Source organism: Pan troglodytes, chromosome 1, assembly GCF_028858775.2.
Source record: "Pan troglodytes isolate AG18354 chromosome 1, NHGRI_mPanTro3-v2.0_pri, whole genome shotgun sequence".
Lineage (NCBI taxonomy): Eukaryota > Metazoa > Chordata > Mammalia > Primates > Hominidae > Pan > Pan troglodytes.
The window spans coordinates 219,900,277-219,918,886 of NC_072398.2; the positions used below are offsets into that span (position 1 = coordinate 219,900,277).

Sequence of the window (18,610 nt, forward strand, 5' to 3'; positions counted from 1 at the left end):
GAACACTTCTAAAACAGTGCTGTCCAACAGAAATATGCGAGTCACACAGGTCAGCTCAAATATTCTGGGAGCCACACTTTACAAGGTAAAAAGAAATCAGTGCAATTAATTTTCATAGTATATTTATTTAACCCAGTATATCTAAAATATTACCATGTTTGTAGGCAATCAATATAAAAAATAATTAATTATATTCTTGTTTATACTAAGTTTTCGAAATCCAGTGCATATTGTACACACAGCACTTCTCAATGCAGACGTATCTGCATTTTTTTTTATTTTTTATTGGATTTTTTTTTTTGAAACAGAGTCTAACTCTGTCGCCCAGGTTGGAGTGCAGTGGCACAATCTCAGCTCACTGCAACCTCCACCTCCCGGATTCAAGCAATTCTCATGCCTCAGCCTCCCGAGTAGTTGAGATTTCAAGCACCCACCACCACACCTGGCCAACTTTTGTATTTTTAGTAGAGACGAGGTTTCACCACGTTGGCCAGGCTGGTCTCAAACTCCTGACTTCAAGTGATCCGCCTGCCTCAGCCTCCCAAAATGCTGGAATTACAGGTGTGAGCCACTGCACCCGGCCCCTAGCTGCATTTTAAGTGCGTGGCCACGTGCCACGGGCCAGGGGCACTGCATTGGGCAGCTGGGGTCCAGGGGCAGCAAAGGGAGGCCTCTGGCGCCGCTGTGTGGCAGTCTCAGGAACACCGCCCAGACAGTCCCTCCAGCAGGAAGCCTTGGCTGGAACAACTGAACTCAAGATGTTTTTCACAAAGATGCAGAAGTTTCTGAGCTGGAAACTTTTGGGAAGTTTGGCCTTTTTGGAGAGGCCCCCAAGGCCTTCAGTTATACCTCCTCATTTGAGAGATGGGGAGACCGAGGTCCAGAGGCGGGTGGGAACATGCCCCACAGTTGCAAATCTTTGCAAAATCCTAGGTATCTGCTGCCCAGTCCACTCCAGCACTCTCCCCTGCTTATGGGTGGAGGCCTCCATCATTCCTTAGCAGAGCGCTCTCCCTCGACCCTGGAATTTGACCAGATTTGAATTCTACCCACCCCCAGCTTGGATCTCCCTGTCAGGTGTCCCCATATCTTAATTCAACGAATCTCTATGGGGAGCAGGTGCCATGCCTAGCATTTGATCAGGCAGTGGGGAGATGTTGAGGGACACCAGGGGCATGGTCTTTGCCCTCAGGAAGCTTCCAGCCAGGGAGGGAGACAGACATTGATCAAGCCAAGAGACAGAGAGAGGTATGTATCCACATTTGCAAAGGACACAGTGCTACCAGCTTCCCTAGTGAGAGGCCAGGGAAGGCCTCTTGAGGAAGTGGGGTGGAGAGCTCAGGGCTGAGTAGGATTTGACTAAGTGAATGGGGAGGGACGGGTGTCTCCGACAGAGAGAACAGCACGTGCAGAGGGCGGGTGGGACAGAGAAGCACACACGTCCTCTGACCTGGAAGAAGGGCAGTGCAGGTGGAGCCCAGAGCGTGACGGCTTGGTGCTGAGAGCTGAGGCTGGGAGAAAGGAGGGGGCTGTGTTGGGATCACATCCTGAGACTCTGATTCTGGGAAGATGGCGTAGACACATTTTCCCCTCATCCTCCAGCCAAGAACCGCCAAAAGCCCTGGACATTATGTACAAAATAAATGTAAGAAGGCTCTGAAAGATGAAGAGAAGAAGGCAGGTCAACTGGGGGCCTTGGGACCTGAAGGACACAGTGGTGAGTCCCTGGAGTTTTCTTTTTTTTTTTTTTTTTTTTTTTTTGAGACGGAGTCTTGCTCTTGTCACCCAGGCTGGAGTGCAATGGCTCAATCTCAGCTCACTGCAACCACCGCCTCCCAGGTTCAAGTGGTTCTCCTGCCTCAGCCTCCTGAGTAAATGGAATTACAGGCACCTGCTGCCAGGCCTGGCTAATTTTTGTATTTTTAGTAGAGACGAGATTTCACCATGTTGGCCAGGCTGGTCTTGAACTCCTGACCTCAAGTGATCTGCCTGCCTCGGCCTCCCAAAGTGCTGGGATTACAGGCGTGAGCCACCACACCTGGCCTTGTGTCCTTATCTTTAGAGTAACAGGAAGATACTGAAGCATTTCAGGTACATATCCGTGTGTGTGTGTGTGTGTGTGTGTGAGAGAGAGAGAGAGTGAGTGAGTGAGTGAGTGAGAGAGAGAGAGAGGATCAGATTCAGATTTGGTCTTGCAAGGGTCATTCTGGCTGTCTGCCATGGGGGCTGTATAAGAGGAGGAATTCGGGGTGAGAAGGTGGGGAAGATAATTGGAGGCCAAATCTACAGGACTCGAGGATGGGCTGGCTGTGAAGGATGAGGGAACGGGGGAAGGATAAAAGGGGCAGGCAGTGGTAGCGATGGGGGTGACTGCCAATCCCCAGGTTTGCACAACAGGGCATGGGACTCCAGAGAAGGACCTGGTTGGGGGAGGGACCACAGGCACTTTGTGGCACTTTTCTCCTCAGTGGACACAGGGCTGCCTCTGAGCCCATCTCCCCCGCTCCATACAGTCTGCAGCTGCGGCAGCCACTCTGTGCTGTGCTCCAAAGCCCACCCACTCCTCATGCCTCCCTTCTGGAAGATGGTCCCAACTCCACCCAGACAGGTTCTGTGGCCCATACCCCTTCTCTGGTTAAAAGCAGCCCTGACACCTTGTACTATCAGAGAAGTAGAAGTCAGAGAGGTAAGAAACTTGTCTGAGGTCACACGATAAGTTGGAAAAGAAACCCAAGTTTCTCAAGTCTTGAGCCTGGGGCCGGATCTCTCAGCACCTCTAACTCCCAATGCCCTGAACCTGAAAGGGGGAAGCTAACCCCAATCTTCTAGGAAACTCCCAGGACAGAGACTTGAGGTTCCCTTCTTGTTTATGGGGCATCAGATAACTTCTGCCTTGAGCCTCAAACCAAAGCAAGACCTCCTCCAGCCAGGTCTATGCCAGGGGACAGCAGGGTCTCTCTGCACCTGGAACACAAGGTGGGGGAGGGCAGCAGAAGGGCTGGGTGCTGGGTACATCCCTGGCCCATCGCCAAAGGAGACATGATCTGTCCAACAGTCTCCGGGAAGCGGGAGGTCGGAAGTCAACAGTGCACTGGGGTGGGCGGAAGATGCAGCAGCAACAGCATAGATCTCTGTCCTGAGTCAAGGGTGGGGACACTGACCTGGGAACTTGACAATCATCCCTGCCGGACAGACAGAATGGAAGAAGCAGCGGGCACAGGAGTTGACGGCAGACGTGGAACAGAACATGCCAGGTCGACATTCGCAGACACGGGAGGAGTTCCACGCACACGGCGTCTTCTCCACGAGGTCGTCTAAGGGACACAGACAGGGTCACAGAGGGGAACAGAAGGAAGGCGTCTCTCCAGATAGCTCTTGAGATGAGGTGGAGAGGGCAGGTGCAGTCTGCAACGCAGCCTCCACCTCCCAGCTCAACCCCCTGGTGACCACTAAAATTGGATTAAAAATTAAAATAAATTAATGTACCAATTTTTTAAAATGCAAAAAAATTAAAAAAAGACATGGAGGAAACTTAGATACATATTGCTAAATGAAAGACACCAGTCTGAAAAGGCCACACACTGTCATTCCAACTACATGACATATCTGGAAAAGACAAAACTATCGAGACAGTAAAAAGATCAGTAGCTGCCAGAGGTTCGGGGGGGGAGAGATGAACCGACAAGCTCAGGACCCATTTAGGGCAGTGAAAATATTCTGGATGCCACGGTGATGGTGGGCACGTGGTCATCATCCGTTTGTCTAAAGCCCTAGAATGGGCAACACCAAGAGTGAACCCTGCTGTAAACTATGGACTTCAGTTAGTAATAATAATGCATCATTATCAGGTCATCAATGCTAACAACTGTGCCACACTAATGCAAGGTGTTCGTGACAGGGGAGGCTGGGTGCAGTGGCTCACGCCTTTAATCCCAGCACTTCGGGAGGCCGAGGCAGGAGGATCATTTGCCCTCATATGGCGACATAGTGAAATCCCATCTCTATAAAACATGGGCAACATGGTGAAATCCCGTCTCTACAAAAAAATACAAAAATTAGCCAGGCATGGAGCACATGCCTGTAGTCCCAGCTACTTGGGAGGCTGAGGCGGGAGGATCGCTTGAGCCCAAGAGGTTGAGGCTGTAGTGAGCTGTGATTGCACCACTGCACTCCAGCCTGGGCAACAGAGTGATACCCTGTTTCAAACAAAAAAATAGGGGAAACTGTGGGAGACTGGGAAGGGGGTAGAGGGTATATAGGAACTCTGTATTTTCTGTTCAATTTTCCTGTAAACCTAAAACTGCTCTAAGAAATAGTTTATTAATTTTTTTTTTAAGACAGAGTCTCACTCTGTCACCCAGGTTGGAGTGCAATGGCACAATCTCGGCTCACTGCAACCTGGGTTCAAGTGATTCTCCTGCCTCAGCCTCCTGAGTAGCTGGGATTACAGGCACACACCACCACGCCCAGCTAATTTTTTGTATTTTTATAGAGACGGGGTTTCACCACGTTGGCCAGGATGGTCTCAAACTCCTGACCTCAGGTGATCCACCCGCCTCGGCCTCCCAAAGTGCTGAGATTACAGGCGTGAGCCACTGCACCCAGCCAGAAATAGTTTATTAATTTTTTTAATGGACAAAGGACTGGAATAGACATTTCTCTAAAGAAGATACACAGCTGGCCAATAAGCACGTGAAAAATGTCCCACACTGTTAGCCATTAGAGAAATGCAAGTCAAAATCACAGTGAGATACCACTTCACATCCACTAGAATGACTCGAATCAAAAAGACAGATAATAACAACTGCTGGCAGGAAAAGCAGGAAATCACAGGTTGGTTAACAGACATAAAAAGTACAGCTAGGCCGGGAGTGGTGGCTCACATTTGTAATCCCAGCACTTTGGGAGGCCGAGGTGGGCAGATCACCTGAGGTCAGGAGTTTGAGACCAGCCCGGCCAACAGAGTGAAACCCTGTCTCTACTAAAAATACAAAAATTAGCCAGGTGTGGTGGTGCACACCTGTAATCCCAGCTACTGGGGAGGCTGAGACAGGAAAATCACTTGAGCCCGAGAAGTGGAGGTTGCAGTGAGTTGAGATGGCCCCACTTCACTCCAGCCTGGGCAAAAGAGCGAGACTCCGTCTCAAACAAAACAAAACAAAACAAAAATAGCACTGGTAAAACTAATAATTAATGTGTAACAGGCCTGGAGACCAAGGAGGGGCAACCTTGGCAGATCAGAAATGAAGACAACTCCCCGAAATACGGAAGGCAGAGGACAGATGAGATCAGAGTGAAGGAGACCATAGCCCAGAATGCAGCCAAGGGGGACTCTCTGAAGAAGGGGGAAAGGCTCTGGATAGCTCCTCATCACTCATGCCACAGAGCCAGAGGCCACGCGTCTTCCCGCAAAGAGACTGTTGCAGCCCCACCTGAGCCCCACTGCCCTCAGAGGTGGGTTTCAGAAGCCCCATTCGCAGACCACCAGCATCATGAGATATGATGTGCACAGAACTAGAAGTCGCCAAACATCAGAGGAAAACCAGCGCCAAGGAAGAGGAGCTCTGAATGCAAAGAGAACTAACACTCAAGGAGGCAGAAAAGAGGGAAAACAGAACAAAACATTAGAAACGATACCTTCACGCACCACAGAGCAACATTTCAGTCAACAATGGGTGGCGTACACGATGATGGTCCCACAAGATCATAATGGAAGCCGGGCGCGGTGGCTCACGCCTGTAATCCCAGCACTTTGGGAGGCCGAGGAGGGCGGATAACCTGAGGTCAGGAGTTCAAAACCAGCCTGGCCAACATGGTGAAATCCCGCCTCTCCTAAAAAAAATACAAAAATTAGCCAGGCATGGTGGCGCATGCCTGTCATCCCAGCTACTTGAGAGGCTAAGACAGGAGAATCACTTGAACCCAGGTTGCAGTGAGCCGAGATTGCGCCATTGCACTCCAGCCTGGGCAACAGAGCAAGACTCCATCTCAAAAAAAAAACAAAAAAAGAGATTATAATGGAGCTGAAAAATTCCTATTGCCTAGTGATGTCATAGCCACGGCAATGTCGTAGCACCTGCGTTACTCCCATGTTTGTGGAGACGTTGGTGTAAACAAACCTACTGCGCTGCCAGTTGTATAAAAGTGCTGCGTAGCACATGCAATTATGGATAGTATGTAATACTTGATAATGATCATAGAAAGCTATATTGCTGGTTTACGTACTTACTGTACTATACTTTTTATCTTTTTTTTTTTGAAACAGGGTCTTGCTCTGTTGCCCAGGCTGGAGTGCAGTGGCATGATCACAGCTCACTGTAACCTCAACTTCCTGGGCTCAAGCCATCCTCCCACCTCAGCCTCCTGAGTAGCTGGGACTACAGGCGCATGCCACCACACCCAGCTAATGTATTTTATTTTGTGTAGAGATGGGGATCTCACTGTGTTGCCCAGGCTGGTCTCAAACTCCTGGCCTCAAGTGATTCTCCCAGCCTGGCCTCCCTAAGTGCTGAGACTGCAGGCATCAGCCACCAAGCCGGCCTTATCATTATTTTAGAGTGTACTCCTACTTATTAAAACAAAAGCTAACTGTAATACAGCCTCAGGTAGGTCCTTCTGCAGGTATCCAGAAGAAGGCATTGTTATCATAGGAGACGATACTCCATGCATGTTACTTTACCACTCCTGAAGACCTTCCAATGGGACAGGATTCGTTTCTTTTTTTTTTTTTTTTTTGAGCCAGAGTCTCATTCTGTCACCCAGGCTGGAGTGCAGTAGCACAATCTCAGCTCACTGCAACCTCCGCCTCCTGGGTTCAAGCAATTCTCCTGCCTCAGCCACCTGAGTAGCTGGGATTACAGGCGCATGCCAACATGCCCGGCTAATTTTTACATTTTTAGTAGAGATGGGGTTTCACCATGTTGGCCAAGCTGGTCTTGAACTCTTGACCTCAAGTGATCTGCCCACCTCGGCTTCCCAAAGTGCTGGGATTACAGGTGTGAGTCACTGCACGCTGCCAATGGGACAAGATTTGGAGGAGGAAGATGGTGATTCTGATGATCCTGACTCTGTGTAGGCCTCGGATAATGTAGGTGTTTGTGTCTCAGCTTTTAATTTAAAAATGTTAAAAATAATAAAATAATAAAATTTTAAAGTAGAAAAAAGTGTAATGAATAAGGCTATAAAGAAAATATTTTTTGTACAGCTGTACGATGTGTTTGTGCTTTAAGCTAAGTGTTATTACAAAGGAGCCAAAAGTTTAAAGTTAAAGTTTATAAAGTGAAAAAGTTGTTTAATTTATTATTGAAGAAAGAAAAATGTGTCTTATAAATTTAGTATAGCCTAAGTGTACAGTGTTGATAAAGTCCACAGTAGTGCATAGTAATGCCCTAGGCCTTCACACTCACCCACCACTTACTCATTGACTCACTCAGAACAACTTCGTGTCCTGCAAGCTCCATTCACGGTAAGTGCCCTGTACAAGTGTGCCATTTTTTTTATCTTTCATATCATATATATTTTTTTAGATGGTGTCTCACTCTATCACCCAGGCTGGAGTGCAGTGGCACGATCTCGGCGCACTGCAACCTCCGCCTCCCAGGTTCAAGCAATTCTTCCACTTCAGCCTGTCGAGTAGCCGGGACTACAGACACGTGCCACCACGCCCAGCTAATTTTTGTATTTTTAGTAGAGATGGGGTTTCGCCATGTTAGCCAGGCTGGTCTCGAACTCCTGACCTCAGGTAATCCACCCTCCTCGGCCTCCCAAAGTGCTGGCATTACAGGTGTGAGTCACTGTGCCCGGCCTATGTCGTATTTTTATTGCACCTTTTCTATGTTTAGATACACAAATACTCACATTGTGTCACAGCTGCCTACAGTATTTAGGACAGTCACATGCTGTGCAGAGTTGTAGCTTAGGAGCAAAAGGATCTGCCATAGAACCTAGGTGTGCAGTAGGCTACATCACGTAGGTGTGTGTAAGTACACTAATCTAGGATGCTTGCACAACGACAAAATTGCCTAATGACACATTTGTCAGAATGTATTCCTGTCAATAAGCAATACATGACTATAATTTATATCCTCAGAGACACACAAAAAAATTGTAAGTTGGGTGCAGTGACATGCACGTGCAGCCCCAGCTACTCGGGAGGCTGAGGCAGGAGGAACACTTAAGCCCTGGAGTTTAAGGCCAGCCTGGACAACAAAGTGAGACCCTGTCTTAAAATTTAAAGGTAAGAAATTGGGCCGGGAATGGTGACTCACACCTGTAATCCCAACACTTTAGGAGGCCAAGGCGGCTGGATCACTTGAGGTCAGGAGTTTGAGACCAGCCTGGGCAACATGATGAAACCCCATCTCTTCTAAAAATACAAAAATTAGCCAGGCGTGGTGGTGCATCCCTGTAATCTCAGCTACTCAGGAGGCAGGAGAATCGCTCGAATCCAGGAGGTAGAGGTTGTAGTGAGCCGAGATTGCACCACTGCACTCCAGCCTGGGCGACAGAGTCAGACTCTGTCTCAAAAAGAAAAAAAAGAAAACAAAAATATAGGCAACAGACAAGCATCCTCAAACATGAAATAACAGAGAATATTGCAAAGACGAGCCCTTCTTGAAAAATCCACCTGACAGTGTAATCCAATCACTCAAATGATGAATCAAAGTGAAAAACTCAGGAACAGAGAAGCTGTGCCAAATAAACTCATCATGAATAATAAAAAATTTTAAGGCTAACATGCCAAGGGACTTATGGTTGCAGATGAGAATATAAACATTATAGATTATGACAAAGTAAAATTTGTGTAAGGAATAAAAGTCAGGAAGAGGATGAGGAGGTGGGAAAAATAATTACTCTGTTCTTCATTACAGGGAGTCAATCTATTCTCTACTGTCCAAAACTCAAACTAAGCAGATTTTGCCTTTACTGCAAGAGATAGTAGATTCTGAAATGATTATTAACCACTTACTGATTTTCATAACCTCCTTTCTTAATTTTAGAGGGGTTTTTTTTTTAAAGGAATTGCAGTATCTTTTGCTGAAGATACCTTAATCTGACTGAGGTTTGACATTCTTCTGTTTCACTTCGGTCTCTTTTTCTGATACTTTTGACTAAAATTAAATATTATCATTTTAATGCCATAAATAATATGTTGCCATTCTCTTAAAATTCCTTCTTTGTAAGTGTGTACAGGCTGTCTGGTTACTAACCTACCCATCTTTATACAAAGAGGTAGAGAGGCGTGTCAGCCATCTAATGATAACAGTAGATATCTATAGATGGAGGGCTGGGGAGGGCAATGTTTGTTTTCTTCCTTACACTCTTTGTATTGCTTGAATTTTAAATAATAAATGTTTATAATTTTCATTTCATAAAATGCAGTCATTACTTTTAGAAATTCAAAGATACACCAGATAAATGCTAATAAAAAGAAAGAAGAAATGGCAATATTATTATTACTTTTCTTTTTTTTTAACCTTTGCTACTTCTTCCAGGAAAGAATAGCAATATTAATGCCAAACAAATGTGAAATTAAGGGAAAAGGCATTACAAGGAATGGAGAGGTATATTCATGTGGATAAAAAGCCCAACCCACCAAAAAAACATAACATTCATGAACATTTATGTACCTAATAACATAGCTTTGACATATATGAAGCAAAAATAGAAAGAACACAATGAAAATCTAATAGATGAACAAGTATACTGGGAGATAAGATTTTAACACATCTCTCAGAAATAAAGGTGATAAAAGTAAATAAGGGTACACATTATTTAAATAACACAATTAACAAGCTTAACTTAATAGATATGTAGAGAACTTTATACGCAACAAACAGAATACACATTTTAAAACACCCATACACTGAACACTCTGAAAATACGTGATCATTTATTATTTATTAGACCACAAAAAGATCTCAACAAATTTCCCCCACCCTACCCCCCAAAAAAATCCACACAAAAATAAACACTAGATAGCACACAGACCGCATTCTCTAACCATAATAAGAAACTAACAATAAAAGGTCATATTGAAACAGTTTTCCTGGAAGTCCTGTGATCTTAGGAAAAGAACACAGCTCTTGGTGTCAGGCCACAACTCAAACTCCAGTTCTGCCACTTACCAGAGTTTTGTAACTTTGGAAAGGCCCTTAACCTCCCTATCCTCAAATTCCTCATTGTAAAGTAAGGATAAGCAAGAAATCCTCCCCTAGGGCTGTGGTGAGGATTAAACTCAAAAAAATATGAGTCCTCTCCTTCAGGAAACATGTTAAGTCTCTGTGAAAGTATGGATGCAAAAGGTCATGGCTGATATCAAATCACAAATGCAGAGAGGTAAACTGAGGTACCAGGAGGACAATTCAGAGAACAGACATCAAATCATGATGCTCTCCACCTTCCAGATTCTTCACCTCTCCTCTGAGGACCCCTCATGCTCCCTAGAAGGAGGCCCTGGAGAGAAAACAAGGCCCTTACCTCGAGAACAAGTCACGCAGGCTGTACAGCGGTCGGCCTCATCCAGGTAGTAGTCAGGCTCACACTGCTTCCTGCAGTCAGTAGGCCTCTGTGGGCACTGCTGTGTCGGGAACAGCCCTGGGAAAAGAAACAGAGAAGCTCCAAGCCAGGCTGACTTAGCAAAGGCCTTACGACCCAATGCCCCACACCTCTCATCCCTGACGCCCCTCCCAGCTCCACCTCCAACCCCCGAAAACTGTCAGTCCAATTCTTGTGTTATGGATGGAAGCACTGACACCCAGGAGGGGCAACCCTCGCCTAAGGTCCCCTAGCAGGCAAGGAAAAGCAACATAGTTATAGAGAAGAGCTGGGCCTGGGATTCTAGGGCTGCCATTTGCCAATTGCGTGACAATGACCTTGTCAGCACTGTGTGTGTGAGGGTACATAGTACGTGTATATATTTAGCACTATTAAGTTAGTAATAGGACCCACCTCCTAGTGTTCTTGAAAGGACTGAATGGACTGTGAAGATAAATATGTATAAAGTACTACAGCAGTCCCTGGCACCCAACAAGCACTATATGAGCACCGGTTGTCATCATTCTCTGCAGGGGTCTTATCTCACTGCAGGAATTAGGAGAGCCGTAACTTTAGACCATAAAAGTCTAGACCAAGCTTGTCCAACCCACGACTAGCCGCATTCGGCCCAGGACAGCTTTGAATGAGGCCCAACGCAAACTCACAAACTTTCTTAAAACATTGTGAGATTTGTGTGTGTGTGATTTTTTTTTTTTTTTTTTTTTTTTTTTTTTTTTTTTTTTTAGCTCATCAGCTATGAGCTAAAACACTATCCTTAGTGTTAGACTAAATTCATTTCTTCCACACTAACACTTCTTCTTCCAATGTGGCCCAGGGAAGCCGAAAGATTGGACACCCCTGCCACTAAGACCCTAATCCAGCCTGATTTAGAGATAAACAAGTCACCCAGCAGTCGCTGCCTACCTTGCTTCCAGGATGAGCACATGACCCAAGCAGGCCAATCAGAATACTTCTTCCCATCAATATAATTGGCTCAGGATTGCCACATGACCCAAGCAGGCCAATCAGAGTACTCCATGTTCCTCACCACTGTGATTAGTTTAGTATGGGCACATGACCCAGGCATGCCAGCCAATAAGCCTCATCTCTGAGAGTTTCACAAAAGCAATCCAGAAAGATGTCCTCCGTTTATCTACTGGATTCCTGGCTGAAAGGGCTGGTTAAGCCCAGAGCTGCCCAGGTCATCACAGCCTGAGCGTGGGCATGGTGTGGGCAGGACTTGCCTAAGAAGGAGGTGACTCAGAAGCCAGCAGAAGCCAGAGTTGGAGAGAAATGGGCTCCTGAGGACATTGTTCAAACATCTGAATGTAGGGTGTCCATGGACTTCTCTGTTAGGGAGCCAATTATTTCTCTTTTGTCTTATTTGAGCCCTTCTGCCACTTACAATGAAAATAGACCAGGGGGTTCCCAATATTTCTTGTGCCCCTAATCATTCTAAGGAAGCCTGTGGACACTGCACAGAATCATGAATTCATGAATAAAATATGTAGGAATGCAGAGGAATCCAACTACTTTGGAATATGGTTATCAAAGCATTAAACAAAATAACATATAGTAACAGGCCGGGCGCGGTGGCTCACGCCTGTAACCCCAACACTTTGGGAGGCCGAGGTGGGTGAATCACATGAGGTCAGGAGTTCAAGACAGCCTGGCCAACGTGGTGAAACACCGTCTCTACTAAAAATACAAAAATTAGCTGGGTGTCATGGCAGGCGCCTGTAATCCCAGCTACTGGGGAGGCTGAGGCAGGAGAATCACTTGAACCCGGGAGGCGGAGGTTGCAGTGAGCCGAGATCGTGCCATTGCACTCCAGCCTGGGCAACAGGAGCGAAACTCCATCTCAAAAAAAAAAAAAATAGATACAGTAACATGTGATTCTTTGTAAACTCATTAAATAATAGGGTAAAATAACTCCATAGTTTCAAAGCAGTGATGAGCCCAGACAACATTTCACAACATCTGCAGCTACTGTAATATAATATGAGAATATCTATGATTTCCGCTGAGGACAAAGCCGTGTACTACAATTACCACTGTGCTTTGTTGCCTTAATTCATAATGGGAGGAATTCATAAGCGAATTTTAGCTAGAAGCTGATTAAAATAATTGAATCCATTCCGGTTCATGAACCCTGTGAAATCTACCTTTGAGTCCATGGACCCCAGGGTAAGCGCCTCTGCCCTAGAACAACACGCAAGAACCTCTCAAAAATACTAGCTTCGAGCCGGGTGCGGTGGGTCAAACTTGTAATCCCAGCACTTTGGGAGGCCGAGGCGCATGGATCATTTGAGGTCATAAGTTCAAGACCAGCCTGGCCAACATGGTGAAACCCCGTCTCTACTAAAAATACAAAAATTAGCCGGGCGTGGTGGTACACTCCTGTAATCCCAGCTACTCAGGAGGCTGAGGCAGGAGAATTGCTTGAACCTGGTAGGCGGAGGTTGCAGTGAGCCGAGATCGCGTCACTGCACTCCAGCCTGGGCGATAGAGTGAGACTCCGTCTCAAAAAAAAAAAAAAAAAAAAAACTAGCTTCATGGCTGTCACTCTTTAACTCAGACACTTCAGTAGTTCCCCAGTAGTCTTTCTGAGAGGTAAATCTGACCCCTTCGCTCCTTGCTGAAAACTTTCAAAGGCTTCTCATGGCTCCCAGGATGGGTCCTTACCATGGCTAATGAGGTTCGGCTCACCTATGTCCCCCTTGCCCTCTGATCTCTAGCCACACTGGCATCTCCCTGTTCCCCAAAGGGGCCATGCTCCCTTCTGCCACCCCAGGGACTTTGCACAAGCTGGTCCTCTGCCACGAATGCTCCTCTCCCCTAGTAACTCCCACTCAGCCTTCACATCATGATCAAAGCATCACTGTCTCGGAGCCTTGGTCGTGATCCCCAATAAAAACAAAGACTCATTTCCTTGCCCTTCAACACCTAACTGTTGTAATCACACATTTCTTTGTGAGCTCAATCTTCACAGTGTCTAAATTCCCCATAAGAATGTCAGCTCCATTGGGTGCGGTGGCTCACGCCTATAATCCCAGCACTTTGGGAGGCTGAGGTGGGCGGATTTTTTTTTTTTTTTTTTTTTTTTTTTGAGACAAAGTCTTACTCTGTTGCCCAGGCTGGAGTGCAGTGGCAGGATCTCAGCTCACTGCAACCTCCGCCTCCCAGGTTCAAGTGATTCTCCTGCCTCAGCTGAGATTACAGGCAATCACCACCATGACTGGTTAATTGTATTTTTACTAGAGACGGGGTTTCACCGTGTTAGCCAAGATGCTCTCGATCTCCTGACCTCATGATCCGTCCCGCCTTGGCCTTCCAAAGTGCTGGGATTACAGGCGTGAGCCACTGCACCCAGCCCAGGCGGATCATTTGAGGTCAGGAGTTTGAGACCAGCCTGACCAACATGGTGAAACTTCATCTCTACTGAAAATACAAAAATTAGCCAGGCGTGGTGGTGCACATCTGTAATCCCAGCTACCTACCTGGGAGGCTGAGGCAGGAGAATCACTTGAACCCGGGAGGCAGAGGTTGCAGTGAGCCGAGATAGTGCCACTGCACCCCAGCCTGGACAACGAAGCAAGACCCTGTCTCAAGGAAAAAAAAAAGTCAGCTACTTGAGGATGAGTCTTTCTATGTCCACTCACCAATGCCTCCCCTATCATAGGGCCTCACACATATTTCATTAAAACATGTTCTGTCAACCTAATTCATACGGCATTCCCCAGCCTGCACTCCCAGGCCTCACACTGTGTCTCCATCTTCCCAGTCTGGCATTCTAGTACATTGCTCACTTCATGCACTCTCTACTACAGCCAGTCTGGGTATCTTGATCTTTTCTCTAACACCCCTCATACATCCTGAATGTTGGTATGGATTAAATTGTGTCTCCCCAAAAAAATATATATGCTGGAGTCCTAACCCCCAGTACCTCAGAATGTGACTTTATTTGGAGGTAGGGGCTCTGAAGAGGCAATCCAGTTAAAATGAAGCCCCTAGGGTGGGCCTAATATAATCTGACTGGTGTTCTCATGAAAAGGGGAAACTTGGCCAGTGCGGTGGCTCACGCTTGCAATCCCAGCATTTTGGGGGGCCAAGGCGGGCAGATCACCTGAGGTCAGGAGTTCAAGACCAGCCTGGCCAACATAGCGAAACCCCGTCTCTACTAAAAATACAAAAATTAGCAGGGCATGGTGGCATGTGCCTGTAATCCCAGCTACTCAGGAGGCTGGGGCAGGAAAATCACTTGAACCTGGGAGGTGGAGGTTGCAGTGAGCTGAGATTACACCACTGCACTCCAGCCTGGGCAACAGAGGGAAACTCCATCTCAAAAAAAATAAAAAGAGGTCGGGCGCGGTGGCTCACACCTATAATCCCAGCACTTTGGGAGGTCGAGGCAGGCGGATGACGAGGTCAGGAGATCGAGACCATCCTCGCTAACATGGTGAAACCCTGTCTCTCCTAAAAATACAAAAAAATTAGCCGGGTGTGGTGGCGGGCACCTGTAGTCCCAGCTACTCGGGAGGCTGAGGCAGGAGAATGGCGTGAACCTGTGAGGTGGAGCTTGCAGTGAGCAGAGATCATGCCACTGCACTCCAGCCTGGGTTACAGAGCGACACTCTGTCTCAAAAAAAAAAAAAAAAAAAAAAACAAGAAAAATAAAAGAAAAGGGGAAAATTGGACATTTTCAGGCATGGTAACTCATGCCTGTAATCCCAACACTTTAGGAGGCTGAAATGGGAGGATCACTTGAGGCCAGGAGTTTGAGACTAGCCTGGGCAACAAGGCAAGACCCCATCTACAACAATAGAAAATTAGCCAGGTGTGATGTCACATTGTACTCCTAGCTACTCAGAAAGCCTGAGGTGGGAGGATCACTTGAGCCCAGGAGTTAGAGGTTGCAGTGGGCTATGATCATGCCACTGCACTCCAGCCTGAGTGACAGAGCAAAACCCTGTCTCTGAAACAATACAATACAGTACAGATGAAATAAAATAAATAAGGGGAAATTTGGACACAGAGACAGATGTGCACACAGGGAGAACGCCATGTGAAGATTGGAGTTATGCTGTCACAAGCCAGGCGACCCCAGTCCCCAGCCGGGGACCAGTACCAGTCCATGGCCTGTTAGGAATGGGGCCACACAGCAGGAGGTGAGTGACGGTGAGCGAGCATTACCTCCTGAGCCCCACCTCCTATCAGATCAGCAACTGCATTAGATTCTCATAGGAGCGCAAACCCTATTGTGAACTGCACATGCAAGGGATCTAGGTTGCATGCTCCTCATGAGACTCTAATGCCTGATGATCTGAGATGGAACAGTTTCATCTCAAAACCATCCCTGACCCCCCTTCATGGGAAGAATCATCTTCCACAAAACCAGTCCCTGGTGCCAAAAAGGTTGGGGACCACTGGTTTAAGCCACTCAGCCTGAGGTACTTTGTTACAGCAGCCCCAGCAAACTAACACAAATGTTCTTCCTGCAGGCTAAGTGGCTTCTCCATCTTCCACCCACTGGGAACCCTTCACACCCAGCCAGATCAGGCTGAAATACCATCTTCTCATGGAACTTTCCTGATCATCTGACCCCACCCAGATCCTCTCCCTGGGTCCCTTTAAAATCACCCTCTCAGAGCACCCAGAGCCTGCTCTGCCAGGGTGTGGCAGGCCAGACCTACCAAGATGTACCACCCCAGGAGCAGCTCCACCAATGGTTGATGGACATTGGCATATAAATACCCCAGCTCCCTCACCCTCAGCTGTTCTGCACTGGCTTCCAGAGGCCCCCAGAGGGATTAAGCCCCAGTTGCCCGCAGCAGTAACTAACTTTCTAACACAACTTTATAAGCTGCCTTCCCTTCCATCTGCCACTTCCCTACTTCCAAATTGGTGTTTCCAGGCATCACCAACTGTACTCAGATCATTGCCTCAAAGTCTGTGCATCAGTCTGCTCAGGCTGCCATAACAAACTACCACAGACAGGGTGGCTTAAACAACAGAAATTAATTGTCAGTTCTTGAAGCCAGAAGTCCAAAATCAAGGTATGGGCAGGGCTAGTTTCTTCTGAGCTCTTTCTCTCTGACTTACAGATGGACTGTGTTCCCCATGTCCTCCCACAGTCTTGTCTCTGTGTATATCTGTGTCCTAATTTCCTTTTATAAAGGCACCAGTCATATTGGATTTGGGCCTATCCTAGTGAACTTATTTTAACTCAATTGCCTTTTTAAAGACCCCATCTCCGAATAAGGTCACACTCTGAGATTCTGGGGTTAAGACTTCAACATAGGAATTGGTTGGGGGATATGGGCATGACTCAGCCCATAACAGTCTACTTCTGGGGGAATTCAAACTATGGCACCCCCTTTTCTTACAAGCAGATAGAAAAGTCTCAAATTGGTATAATATTTGTCTTATTGAGATTGAGTTTGTGAGGGCAAGATGATAGCTGCCCCCCCATGGTTGAATCTCTAGGGTCTGATAGAATGCAAATACACAAAACATATTGGGTGAATCAATGAATGAATGAGTGGGTGGATGGGTGGGTAAATGGATGAGTGGGTGGGTGGGTGGATGGATAGATGAGTGGGTCGATGGGTGGGAAGATGGGTAGATGGGTGGATGAGTAGGTTGGTGGGTGGATGGATGGATGAGTGAGTGCGTAGGTGAATGGATAAATGAGTAGGTGGATGAGTGGGTGGGTAGATGGATGAGTGGGTGGGTGGATGGATGAGTGGGTGGGTGGATGGATGAGTGGGTGGGTGGATGGATGAGTGGGTGGGTGGATGGATGAGTGGGTGGGTGGGTGGATGGATGGATGGATGGGGGAAGGGTGGATGGGTGGGTAGATTGGTGGATGGACGGATGGGTGGAGAACAGTGGATGAGTGAGTAGATGGGTGGATGGGTAGATGGATGGGTGAATGGATGGATGGATGGATGGGGAAAGGTGGATGGGTGGATAGATGGGTGGATAGATGGATGGGTTAGGGAAGAGTGGATGAGTGGGCAGATGGATGGATGGGTAGATAGATGGATGGGGAAAGGTGGATGGGTGGATAGATGGTTGGGTTAGGGAAGAGTGGATGAGTGGGTAGATGGATGGATGGGTGGATGGATGGGTAGATAGATGGATGGGGAAAGGTGGATGGGTGGGTAGATGGGTAGATAGATGAATGGGTTAGGGAACAGTAGGTGAGTGGGTAGATGGGTGGATGGGTAGATGGATGGATGGATGGATGGATGGATGGGGAAGGGTGGATGGGCAGGTAGATAGGTGGATAGATGGATGGGTTAGGGAAGAGTGGATGAGTGGGTAGATGGGTGGATGGGTAGATGGATGTGTAGATGAATGGATGGATGGATGGGTGGATGCAGACCAGTGGTATAGGGGCTTTTCCTCACTGTAAGCTCCCATTCTTCCTCCTTTGAAACTATCTTAGCACAGATACCCTCTGGAGTATCAGATATATATAAGCATGTCACCTCCCCTACTAGTGGGTTGCTCCCAGGAGGCAGGACCTTGTCCTTCTCTCCCCCAAATAACCCTATATCCAACAGAGCTCAATAAATGCTTGCTGCATTGGGCCAGTCCTATTTCCTTCTACTGTCTTCCATTTCCTCCCTTCCATGCCCACATACTTCCTCCTATACAAAAGAACCCTGGTGGATTTTTCAGGCTTAAAGAAAAGACTAGGATGTACCTGCAAGTGGGATGGACAGGAGAGAGAGGCTGGTCTGACTTCAGCAGAGGGAGGTGCCAGGGGGACAATGGAAGCTTGGCCCTGTGAGGCAATGGCTGGCTGTCACAGAAGAGTATGCGGGGCAAGTTAGCCATATTCATTCATTCACCTATTCTTTCAAAAATTGAGGCTCTACTATGTGCCAAGCCCTGGGGTCAGGGCTGGGGATCCTGCAGGAAGACGATAGACAAGTCATGACACACGGAAGGAGTGTTAGGAAAGTGGAACCATGGGAGGCACCAAGAGCCCAGAGCCAAGACCTCTGAGCTGGCTTGGGGTCAGGGAGGGCCATCCCTCCATCCATCCAACAAATGTTTATTT

At 47.2% G+C, this 18,610-nt stretch overlaps 1 protein-coding gene across 35 annotated transcripts in view; it reads right to left on the bottom strand.

The window, feature by feature from the left end:
• The window catches only part of TNFRSF8 (TNF receptor superfamily member 8), a 79,901-nt gene that overhangs the window by 35,455 nt on the left and 25,836 nt on the right, over positions 1–18,610 (bottom strand). For 17 of the 35 annotated variants that reach the window (XM_016954214.4, XM_016954212.4, XM_063786069.1 and 14 more), the window contains 2 exons: positions 10,480–10,596; positions 3,162–3,314 (listed from right to left, as the gene is read on the bottom strand). In XM_016954214.4, coding sequence (XP_016809703.1) covers positions 3,162–3,314; positions 10,480–10,596 — 270 coding nt within the window. Of the gene's footprint in view, positions 1–1,450; positions 1,622–3,161; positions 3,315–10,479; positions 10,597–18,250; positions 18,350–18,610 lie in introns of all 35 variants that reach the window. The other 18 variants (XM_016954210.4, XM_016954205.4, XM_063786010.1 and 15 more) reach the window with 3 other exon arrangements.